At 41.8% G+C, this 12,706-nt stretch overlaps 1 protein-coding gene across 1 annotated transcript in view; it reads right to left on the reverse strand.

Moving 5' to 3' along the window:
- Nucleotides 1-12,706, reverse strand: part of THSD7B (thrombospondin type 1 domain containing 7B) — a 297,684-nt gene that overhangs the window by 189,937 nt on the left and 95,041 nt on the right. The window contains exon 4 of the mRNA XM_030241847.2: nucleotides 1,379-2,174. Coding sequence (XP_030097707.2) covers nucleotides 1,379-2,174 — 796 coding nt within the window. The remainder of the gene's footprint in view (nucleotides 1-1,378; nucleotides 2,175-12,706) is intronic.

Genomic DNA, 12,706 nt, shown 5'->3' on the forward strand with positions numbered 1-12,706 from the left:
AACAAAATCAGGATTGTCCTCCCAAAGCCTCTGATAAGAAATGAGATACAAGAGGCAGGAGAAAGCTAACAAGTGTTAACAGACATAAAGCTGCTGCTGGTCACACTGTGGAATAAATCACAAGTGAATCCATTAAAGTCAAGCAGCTACATGAGCATAAAATCTGTATATTTAGAATCAGCATATAATAAGGGACAAGTAATAAAGTCAAGATGTTAGAAAGTGCTGGAACATTTCACAAAGCCTGACTTTTTTCCAACAGATAAAAAACTACTCCATATTTGGCTATGGGTGTAATAGGAGTGGGTAAGAAAAAAGGTTAGAATTCATATTTTCACCTCAGTGTGTGTGCAAAAAACACTGCAGAAATTAACAGGGGTAGAGAATTGGATGTAAAATAACCCCTTCTCTCCGCCATTTGAGTTTCTTCAGGTGCTAGGAGCTATGGATTATTGAGAAACAGATTGATTTCTGCAAAATTCAAGAGAAGGATTTTTCAAGAACTTCTCATTTCCTTGAAAAACGAACACAGTAAGATCTCCAGAAATTCTGACTTTCTCATAAGTCAATCAATTTATCAGTCATCTGTAGCTACTGGCACCTACCCAAATCCAACCTGAAGTCAAACAGCAGAGCTCAGCTTAAATTTATATGTGAGAAATAGAAAGAATAAATCTTTCCAATATTTGCTGCACATTACTGTAACCTTAACATTCAAAATACAGCAAAGCAACCTATAGAGACAAAGAGAAATCATGAGATAAAACATCAGATAAGGACAGAAACCAACAACCTCTACCAAAGAGGGGCATGCCAGTCACCTATCCTGTACCAGCACCCAAGAGTTACACCCAGACAGGAAGGCTCATCAATAAAGTTGACAATCCCAGGTTTACTCACAGATTTCTTTCCGAAATATAACTTCTAGCATATTCACAATATTTCAGACTTATTTTACCCTGTATTGATTCATAAGAATGAAGGAGTTCAAGCTGATGCAATCTTAGCCTCTTATACCAAATATATGCAGTATATGACTGAGAATGGATCCTCCCTCTCCCACAGCCAGGGCCCAGCAACAGCACAAAGTGATATATAATTCCATTTCCTCAAAACAACAACAACAAAAAAGAGACCCAGAAGAGAATTATTAAAAAATGTAAAATGAATTTAAACAGTCGCAAATCGTAGAAGAATGCAAAATCTTCAACATATGCTAGAAAGGAATTAAATCAAGAAAATGCTCATAAAGAAAACACGTTAAAAATTGCATTTAAAACTCAAGAACGGGACTCTTTCACTGTGGTGCTGCCAGGCAGAGCCGGCGCTCCATCACACAAATCCAGCGGGGATGCCACGGATCGGGAATCGGCCTTACCTCAGCGCCGCGTGCTTTCCATCGCTCCGCACACAGCGCACCTGCCTGGTTTGGAAGCCAATCTCCACCTCCCCGGCAGCGTGCTGGGCATGAGAGCCGCCGAGTCCGGACGTGCTTCGCTCTCCAGAGTCCGAGCCCAAATCCAGCATAGTCCTCCCCGCCAGCTCCGCGTCTTTAGGATGGGGCAGCCGGCATTCGCCCCAGGGGCCCAGGCGGAGGCTGTAGGTGTGCTGCTCCTCCCCGAGCGGGCAGGCAGCAGCTCCGCAGGCTCTGGATTCCGTCAGGTTGGGGCAGGGGGCCCCGCCGTAGAGCGGGGGAGCGATGACGGCCCGTGTGCGGTGCTGCAGGCTCCTGGCGCAGCCCGGGCCGCACGGGGACCAGCCCGAGAACGGGGACACGACGCAGTCCCGCGGGCAGGGCACCAGGCAGGCCTGCTCGGCGGGCGGCTGGGGGCTGAAGTACTCACAGATCTCGCTGGACACCACGGTCCTGTTCAGCTTCTGCAGGCAGCGGACGCTGCGGCGCTGCAGCCCGTGCTGAGCGGTGACACAAACCTCGGCCCCCGCCTCAGCGCCCGCAGCCGGGACGAGCCCGCACCTGTCCCATCCCGAAACCTCCCACTCGAACAGCTCCAGGTGCCAGTCGCACACTTTAAAGCACCTCCGCTGGCTCTCGGGTTTGTTCTGCTGGTCGCAGTTGGCGTGGAACGTGGTCCAGCCCTCGGCGTGGGTGCACCAGACGGCCCGGCTGCGAACGCCCCCCGAGCCGCAGTCCCCGATGCAGCGGCCCCAGTGACCTGCAAGAGAGGGGCCGGTGAGAAATAGCACACGATGCCGCCCTGCAGATCCTCCGGCACCGGCAGAACATCACACAACCACTAAGCCACCACGTCAGAACTGTTTGGGTTGGAAGCGGGCATAAAACTCTTCTCATTCCACCCCCCTGCCACAGGCAAGGACACCTTCCACTGTCCCAGGTTGCTCCAAGCCCCGTCCAGCCTGGCCTTGGAAACCGCCAGGGATGGAGCATCCACAGCTTCTCTGGGCACCCTGTGCCAGGGCCTTGGACATTTCCAGGGATAAAGCATCCACAGCTTCTCTGGGCACCCTGTGCCAGAGCCTTGGACATTGCCAGGGATGAAGCATCCACAGCTTCTCTGGCACCCTGTGCCAGGCCTTGGATACTGCCAGGGATGGAGCATCCACCGCTTCTCTGAGCACCCTGTGCCAGGGCCTTGGACACTGCCAGGGATGGAGCATCCACCGCTTCTCTGAGCACCCTGTGCCAGGGCCTCCCCACCCTCCTCTGATTAAAGAATTTCTTCGTAACTTCTCACCAAAATCTTGCCTCTTTTAATTTAAATACGTTCCCCCTTCTCCTATCGCTATCTGCCCATGTTAGAAAATATAAATCATATATAAAATATAAGCCATATCCCATCATGTATTAAAAAGCAAATAACTACCAGCTGCTCCCTCAAATTGGTTAAGTGCTTCCTAAAGGCTGCGAATCACTTCTCCCAGAGTACTCACATCACTGAGTCACTTGGAGAAATTTGGGGGAAAAAAAAATGCCTCACAGTGCTTCAAATTAAAGGCAAGCCTTTAATTTCTGCAGCAGTAAAATTCATCCCAAATGAATATTTAATTTCATTTGTACAAATTATTATAAAAATGATCATAAAAGAACAATCATCTAATAGGAAAAGAGAGTCAAGTTAGATAAGAGGAAAACAGTCTTAATAGAGCAATTAGTCAACAGAATAAACTGCACTGGGAAGCAGCAGAGTCATCATCCAAAGGGATAAAACAGTGAGGATAAATACATGAAAATAATCACCCTCAAGGTACACTGAGTAAATGGTTTCCACTCGCAGCACATGGCACTATGAGACGTGGCAAAGACATCATTCAGGAGGAGAAATTAAACCAAAATAAAACCCAGCAATGTAGTTTTCAGTTCTGGAGCACACGAACAGACATACGTAATCGTATGAAACTTACTTGAGGATTTACAAGTGAAAGCAATCAGACACGGCTAAATAGAACGATTTGTCTGTGAAAATATTATTCAATAAAAATCCACCAAATCAAAAGAATACTGAGGGCTATAAAGTACAAAATTGCTGGCAAACTGAAGAGCAAAGGTAGAGAAAAGCACTCAGGCCAAATCTTAACTATTAAAGGGATTTTGATTATCATCTCAAGGGGGTGTTATCTTGTTCCTAAGTTTAAAAACTTTCCAATACCTCATAAAAGAGCCATTTTGTTCAGTACAAACATTGCATACGTAATTCTTGCCTGAAAATACACTGCAACTGCCCTATCGTTTCTATTTTTTCAAGGCAGAAAATGAACTTGCAACAAATAAGTCGATTTATATTAAGCAATGCTACTGCAGTCAATTTTTTTTTAAATTGATCTTAAAACTACCGGAATCAGTTAGATGTTCAAACACACACAAAAACCAAAACCAGGCCCATAACAGCTGCTATTATAATCCCAGGTATTTTCTTCAGGCAATGGTGGTTTTGTTGGCAATCCCGTCATTCTTTCTCTGTGAATAGAGGAGTTGATCCTCCAGAGACAGGGGCTTGACATTGTGTAATGAAAAACGAAAATAAATAAATAAAAACTCCTGATGTTTTTATTTTTAGAAAGGAGGGAAAGCAGATAGGAACTGGATATAAATAAACTTCTTTTCCAATAGATTCCATGTTGCTCCTGCCCCATCTTCCAAGCCAGGGCTGCAGCTCTGCCCTCACTCAGGCACCTTTTGCAGTGGTGGACAGGCGGGGGCAAGAGGGGATTGCAGAGTCCTTGAGGTTTAGACAGCTCCAGCTTTTGCTGAATCCCTCAGGCTATGTGCAGAAATCTTTGTCCTTTTTATGCCTCTGTTTCACACCAAAAGACATCAGCCCAGGGTAAGGACTCAGTCATGACAGGCACCTTGAATGGGAAAAAGCAGCATCAAACTCTAGTGTGCTCTACAAGCTGTCCTACACTAATGACAGGCTTTCAACAGAATCCAGTGTGCTTAAAAACTAATTTTAAAAAATTAATCTTTAAATATGCTTTTGAAGTTCAGTTACAGGGAAGAGGTCCATTGACAACTTAAACATTTGTCCTTGATACTTCATCTTGATCTAACAGAATATTCTTTTCTAATGCCACCAAGATTTGAAACCAGGCATCAGATTTTGCAAATGCTGTCACCTAAAGATAATGGTCAAAATTCAGACCTCAAATCCTGGGTGGCTTTTTATTAACAGAGAAAAGTAACAATGATTAAGCATCACAACATACTTGTATCATGAACTTATTTATTTCTGTGCAGCACTTCAGCAAGGGCAGTTTAGTTTTTAGAGATGTGGAAGTTTCAGTACAGAAGAGGTTCCATTTTCACCAGTTTTATTTAAAGCAAAAATTTAAAAAAAAAACCCTTTAGCATTAAACAGAATGAAATTTTACACATCAATAGAACCTTGAAACACATTACACCAATGAAGGATTTACTATTTCTTAAGACAGTGAATTGCATTAAACACAGCATTAACCCCCTCCCTGCTATGGAGGAATGCCAAGCAGTTTTAGCAGAGATCACTCATCAAACCCAGCACTGCTCTTTCCCAACTGCACAGAACTCTCCTGGGTGCTGCTCATGAACTGCTCTACTCATGAACAGCAGAATGATCACTCAAACATTAACAGGATAGAGAGACACTCAGCTGAATCCAGAAGCAAGAACTGGCCATTATTTAAAGTCAGATGTGAATATAGAATGAAAAATTACCAAAAAAAAAAAAAAAAAACCACCACCACCAAGCAAGAACTTGTAAGGAATTACACTGTCGTTAGACACATTATAATTTGCAATTATTCCCTGGCAAACCTGCTAAAAACAGAGCCTGCTCTTGGCATACCAGAAAAACAAGCATGAAAAATAAGGTAAAAAAATCAGATGCAAAACCCATTACTATAGATTTCTTTCACTTCCTGACAATCTCCTCAGGACGTGGCAGTAAACTTATCCACAGTGCTTCACTGCTTGGTTAAATATCCTGTTCAGTAGCTTAAATGAAGAGAAAGCTGTAAATACTTCCTAGTCAATAGTCTGCTTTGTAATTAGAATTTAATTATATTTAGAAAGCTCATATTAAATTTACACTTTTCTCAAAATCTATCTGAGTCAATTAAAAGAAACATCTCAGCACAATGTGAATTATAATATTAACTGTGTTATAAACCCACTGGAATTTAGGCATCAGAAGCCTGAACTGCAGAAACATGCTTTACAACTCCCCATCTAGAATGGAAGACCACTGGTAATTAAAGAAGACTAAATAAGAGGAAATCAATTTCACAGTGATCTGTCTACAGAAAGTACAAAAATATGAAGACAAAGGCTTGACAGTCTGTCTCCTATGTATTGTAACCTAATCAGATGCTGGATGGGTGTTTGATCTCATCACAGCAGGACACAGACTGTGGATGTACATGGAAACAGAGAAGCTCCAAGCTGGGTGTAAGGAAAAACCTCACTGCTGTGAGGATAACCCTGGGAATAGGCTGCCCCAAAGGACAACAGAACCTCATCCTTGGAGGTTTCAGAGTTCTGACTGAACAAACCCTTAGAAACCTCAAGGTGTGCATTCAATGCTGAACCTGCTCTGCCACCTGGGTTTCTCTGTCTAGGAGCATCTAACTCAAAGCAAGGCTTTCTCCAGCAGGATGCCAGAAAAAAAAGGGTTTCACTAATAGACACCACTGAGATCTGCAAAGTACCAATAAACACCCAGCAGCATGAATAAATCCATTAGTCAACCAAGCCAAAGAGAAATTCAACCAAATCACTCTTTCCAAAAATGAGAAGTGAAACAAAACTTGCTGGGCTTACACAAAAATCGTAACAGACAGATGAGGTTGTCTTTGTTTGTGAACAACTGTGAACAAAGACATCCCACTGTTTCTTCCAGAGCATCTGTAACACTATAAGCAATGACATGAAAGGGATTAATAAGTCAAGACAATCTGTTAAAGCAAAATTACACATTGTTCTGTTTCTCATCTTTGATCAGCCAGAAAGAGCTGTACTATCACCCCATTCAGCTTCTCTAACCCCTTTCAAAACATGCAATAACACAGCAACTGGAGTTTATTTGATGCACTGTGCACTGATTTGTTTTTCCTGCCTTCAAGACCTACCTACAACTGCACCATAATTGTGTCTGAAAGGATGCAGTGACATCTGCTCTCTGACACACAGGTCACACACACAGAAGGCAAGCAGGCTATACAGATAATAATTACACTTTACAGACAAAATAAAACACCACTGAACACCAAACTTAGAAGAGGAATCCCAGTAATAGCTGCTTAGTAAGTATGTTATTGCTTCATAAGAATTGCTAGAATAATTATGCTCTGTTTATTGTGACATTTTAGCTTAATTGAAACCATTTCACCATCAGAGAATTCATTCAATAATAAGCATCTCCCACAATTACTCTGTCCCTGTTGCTATGCTCTGATGTGCAAACTTAGCAGAAGATGAGCAATCAGTAAAACAGAATATTGTGTTAGTAATTTGTATCAGATAAGAGATATGCTCCGTTGAAGGAACATTGAAAAAATTAATGGACAACCATTGGAATAGTCTATTTTCTACCCAGTTTTACCCTCTCTTACAGTTTAAGTATCAAATTTAGGAGCAATCTTTCAAGACCTTAACAACTTGCTTTTGAACAGAATCTCCTAATTCTTATCCATCATAACAAAGATGTACAACTTCATTTGCTGAGGAGTGACTCCACCAGACAGGACATAACTCCCCAAAATCCCTGCAGCATCCACTTTAATTGAATACTTCTGTTTGAAATGTCTCAGAAGCCCTCTGAATGTCATCCTTCCACCAGACCATGGTTATTGGAAGTGCAAAGCTCCAACTCAGCCTGTGAATTCTGAGAACAGGTAACAACTGACTCAGAGAACACATGAGCCTTACTCCTAATGACACTACAGCTAATTAATCTTCACTATTAGCAAAACAGAAAAAATAAATTCCACTGAATATGTTTCACCAGAATAACTGGTTGTTTTATGAGAAGGTTTTATGAGATTTATGTAATTTTAATGTAATTTTATGAGAATTATGCATGTTTTATGAGATTTGGAGGTATATTTATTTCTCACATGCCAAAGCTGTTGAAGATCATACAAATTACAACATAGTTCCTCACCAATATTTTTTTTTCTTGGCACAATACAAAGGCGTTGGGGTTCTCGGCACATTATGCCAAAAAAAGGAATTCTAAAGATTTAGAGAAGGATCCTACAGACACATATTTTCTTGCAGACAAAACAGGCTAAAATCTTTGGAGTCTAGGACACCAGATCTGCGATGTTTCAGTATTTTATAATACAGAGAAATGTTAGTATGGCTGTAGTTGGCTGAACTGCCCATTCCCTTGCTTTCTAAAAGAGCCCTCCTGTCTCCTTGCCCTGCATCTACTGCCACATCTCAGCCAAAACAGAGATTATTTTCCTTGCCTATTAACTGTCTCAATTATTTTCCTATTTATTATTAACAGCAGTTCATAAAATCCCTTTGAACTATAATCTGAATGAAAGATTCTATACAAAAGACTATTGTTCTATTTGCTGAGTGTCATACAGGGCATAAAAAATTCCTCTGATTCCTGGGATTAATTTTAAATATATGCAGCACTTTTTTAAACTTTCATGACCTACACAAATGAGCAATTCAGCAGCTTAGTTATTCATCTTATTTCAGATCTGAATAAATGTGAAATTTAGTGACTTACAGCCATGCAGCAGTTTGTTCCAATTTTACATTTCAGGTTTTTTCCTTATTATCCATATGCTGTAACACTCTAGACACACTCCAGCAAGAAAGACATTCTGCAGCAGAATGTAATGAACAGTGCTGTTTATGAAAATACAGAGATTTACTAACCCCTTGGCACTGGAAGACAGGATTTCCCAATATTAAGAACTAATGTAAACGGTATTAGCTGAGCTACTCAATCATGTGCCCACACCCCAGAGACAGCCCAGGGAAAAATATTCTTTCCTTTCAACTCTCAATTAAAAACAGAAAAATAAAAATTACCCCCACACATTCCAAAGCAGTTCTGTCATATTCATCCAACACATTTTGAGTGTCTGTGAGAACAGATTTCTGGCCTTGACAGCAGTGGGTATTAGGATATGAGACCTAGTAATAAGTAATGTATATAAGCTTATGCATTGGAAAACAAAAAGAATAAATAGATTTTACCAACAGATTACAGCTCTAAATTGTTTACTGCATATGAGATTAAAACCACCTCAGTGCTGGATTATAAATAGCTAGAATCAAACTCTGGCCTTTTTGGAATTCCAAACATCTATGGAAACCAATTCTTTTTAAAACATAATAGTCTTTGTAAGGTGTTGTAAATGTAACCTTAAGAGCAAAAGAAATGTTTCTTCAGTCACTCCAGCTTGACTCTGGGGTTTGTAATCCCCAACAAGAACTGCTATTTCTCAGTGGAAAAAAAAAAAAAAACAAGCCTAGAATCAACACAAGACAGGTTACACAAACCACCAGTTTACCATGGGGGCTGTGGGGAAATCCTGGGCATTGCTGGACACCCCTCTAGCAGCACCTTCTTCTGAGCCCCCAGTTACACTTAAGTCTTTTTCTCCAGTCCACAGGAAATTTCAGATCCCTTCAAGCACAATGAAACAAGAAGTTGAGAAGGTCTACCCTGATATTTGCAGGCAAGTAGAAGGAAGAGAGAGAGATTTGTGAATGGGGCTATTTCTTACTTGGCTCCAGGGACTGGGTGATTCAGAAGTCTCTCCAGTTGGATACAGCTCCTTACACCGCTGCTTTCACACCAGCAAGCTTCACACAGAGTTTTTTCTGCTTTTCCCACACACTGCCTTTCCCTTTCTGCCCTTCACAGAGGCAGTCACCCTGAGATATTTTTCAAGCCTGCTTGAAGCATTTCACCCCATGTCCATGATCTGCTAAGAGCCCAGCTGGGATGCACTCAGCTCTGGAGAGAACACCTCATCTGCATCTTCACAAGGAACCTCAACACACATACCACAACCCTTTGGGTTGGAAGGGGCCATAAACACAATTTCATTCCAATTTCCTGCCATTTCCACTGGACCAGGTAACACCAAGCCCTGTCCAGCCTGGCCTTGAACATTTGCAGGGGAATGGGGCAGCCACAGCTTCTCTGGGCACCCCGTGCCAGGGCCTCACCCCCTCTCAGGGAAGAACCCATGAACAGGGAAGATTGGCACTCATGGACCCCTGAGGGAACCACAGCAAGAAACTTTCTGCCAAAGGTTCACTGCCCTGAGACAAGGCCTTGGTGGCACAGCTGGGGGAGGCACTGGCAGCTGTTCAACATCTGCTTATTCAAGCTTCAAGACACACAGAGGATTCTTATTTTAGTTCTGTAAGAATTCATTACCCAGCAAACACCAAAGATAGAGCCCAACCCCTCTTCCAAACTGTGGCAACTGCAGTTTCTAATTTTCTTATTCTTTCATGAAGCTTAAATTACATTTGTTCATTGAAATAACAGCAAAATTAAAAAATTGTTTCAGAGAAAAAAGTTGTGAAATAATATAGCAATCTGCACACCTGCAAAACCTTTCTGATGTATCCAAATTTACTTCACAAACACATTATCACACAAACACATGCATCCCCCTCCAGACATCATTTTAAGGGAGAACTATAATTTTTCTGCTTAGCTTCATCCTATTTCCAACTTACATATTTTATAACCCACCACATACATTTCCAGCTACTACAGCCATCAATATGTGATGGTAAAGGGATGGAAATCCAGAGATGCACATGGAGGCGCTACCGAGTCTGGCTGGGGTGAAACAGAGGAGCTGCTTCACCTCTCCCTCAGCCTCCTGCAGAGCTGATGCACCTACAGATGTGTCCTCCTGGGGAAGTTCTCCAGGTGGGATCTCTGGTGAGCCCCACGTGGAGCAGCCCCTGTCCCCTTGCTCTGGAGCAGAGGTGGGGCTGCCCACAGCACTCGGAACAGAAAAGGTAAAACACAGACCTCAGGTACTGCTACAGAAATACCTTCTCAACCATATGGGCCACTCATTATTCCTAATAAACATTATAGAAGAGCTATACAATGGGCAGGAGCCCCATGGAGCCCAACTGCTGCTAATTAGTATTTCTGCAAAGATGGAGAACACCTATAATAACGATTCCCTGGCAACAGCATAATTAATTCATATGAAAAGTTCTATTTTTAAACATGTGCATTATCAATTCTATAAAAGCTGGACAGAGGTTATTGTAGAACTCTACAAACTGCTTTTACTGGGCATTTTCACTTTATTTACAGTCCATATTTAGTTATCCCCTTTCAGTTATTAATAATTAAATTTCCATTTACTCCAGACACTCCATATTCTCAAGGGAAAGCATTTTGGAAAAGCACAACTCTCTGTGTTGTGTGGAACTAGCTGTGCAGGAATAAACCAGATGAGAAGCTATGCCAAAATGTGGAATATAAGTGTTCTCCAGCAGAAAATCAATTCCACTGTCCCGCACACACTGGGAGTACTGGCTGCTGACAGGAGGGTGGCTGAGCAAAGAACTCAAAGAGCTCTCACAGAGCTGCAGTTTCCAGTGCATAGCAGGGTGAAAGGTCTTGAGATGCCAGTGGTTTTCCCTTCAGGGAAGAAGGACAGGCATATAGCACATACTAAAAACAAACAAATCCAAAAAACAAAAACTACAAAAAAAAACCAAACAAACAAACAAACAAAAAAAACAGTTCACAAAAGTTCAATTTGGAGAAGAGGAAATAATTAATGTAATAGGAAGGCCAAAACAAAGGCAATAATGTCCTAATCAAAATAAACTCCCATCACATCATAAATTCTGCTTCTTGACAGCAGAACAGAATACCAAAATACTTCAGTTTGCACTCAGGGAGCATGCATTACCTCATTCAGGCTTGCAGGTGTTAAGATAAGAAAAGTCTTGGGAATCTTGTGCCAAGAATTACAAAATATAACTAAGCACATCATATCTGGATGAGTATGTGAAGAAATAAAAATCTCCATCCCATCTGGAGGCAGATTTTGCCAGGCATCATTCCAAACAACTGCACATGCAGGTAAGTGAGAGCAAAATATGGTCAGGTTAAGATCTGGACATCAGGCCAGACTGAGATCCAGGGATCATATGAAGGGGTTGTATTAACCCATGAAATTTTCTACTAGTTTTAATTTTAATTTTGTTTTTTCCTCTTCCAGCTGAGATTGATTCCATGGAGCAAAAGCCAGTAAGGCTCTAAGGATAAACAGAGAAGAGAGTACCATAGTTTGGGCCATAAATTGTGTCAGGCCCTTACCAGGAGCCCAAGAGTTGCAAGTCCTGCAAGGTGCTAGCCCACAGCCCCAGCTGGGAAAAAGCACATTTAGGGGAAGGGGCAGAGTTTGGGATGCTTTTTTTCAGTATCTGCACTTCTGAAATAAAGAAAGCTGAAAGTGGAGCATCAATTCCAGTAAGTCAAAGATAGAAGTGTTCAAACATCAAACTGCACCCTGAAGTTACTTAGGGGTCAGCCTTACCAGACTGGCAGATCTTCACTACCTCTTTGGCAGGTGTTCTACTCACACTATCCTGAATTTATAGTGGTTTTGCATTTCTGAATAGCCTTCATCTATCACTGAAATCCTAACAGATGGACACCTTTACTCACATTTTCACAGCTTCAGCACAAGGGATAAAACCAGCTCCTCTGAGATGTTTAAACAGCTGATAATACCTAATCCTGAGGCTGGTTTTGCTAGCACAGCCCCACATTTCTTTCAAAAGCCACAACCAGACGTGGCAGGCAGCACTCAGGTTTTCTGTTTGCTGAGCAGAGATGAACAATCTTGAACTTGGAAATCTGCTCACTGTTGCCATAAAAGATCTCACACCCTGATGTTTTGAAATAAAAGAATGGTGACATGGGAGAATACCAGATATGGATGCACATATGCTGTACATGTATTTCACATCCAAACAAAGGCATCTGCCACCACAATGCTAGCCCACACTTTGCAACTGAAGACTTTTTAGAAACAGACGTTCTTACACATAACTAATCATTTAACAAGGCCTCAGAAATGCAGCCCTTAATAGATTTAATTAACAGGTTAATGATGTGCATAGCATGCATGCTCTCAAAAGCAAAGATTTTCACATTAAGCTTGTTTCTGTTTCACAGAAGCAGCTTTCTGTAGAATATCTGTGCTAATGTAATTGCACATC

The sequence above is a fragment of the Serinus canaria genome, chromosome 7 (assembly GCF_022539315.1).
Source record: "Serinus canaria isolate serCan28SL12 chromosome 7, serCan2020, whole genome shotgun sequence".
Classification (NCBI taxonomy): domain Eukaryota; kingdom Metazoa; phylum Chordata; class Aves; order Passeriformes; family Fringillidae; genus Serinus; species Serinus canaria.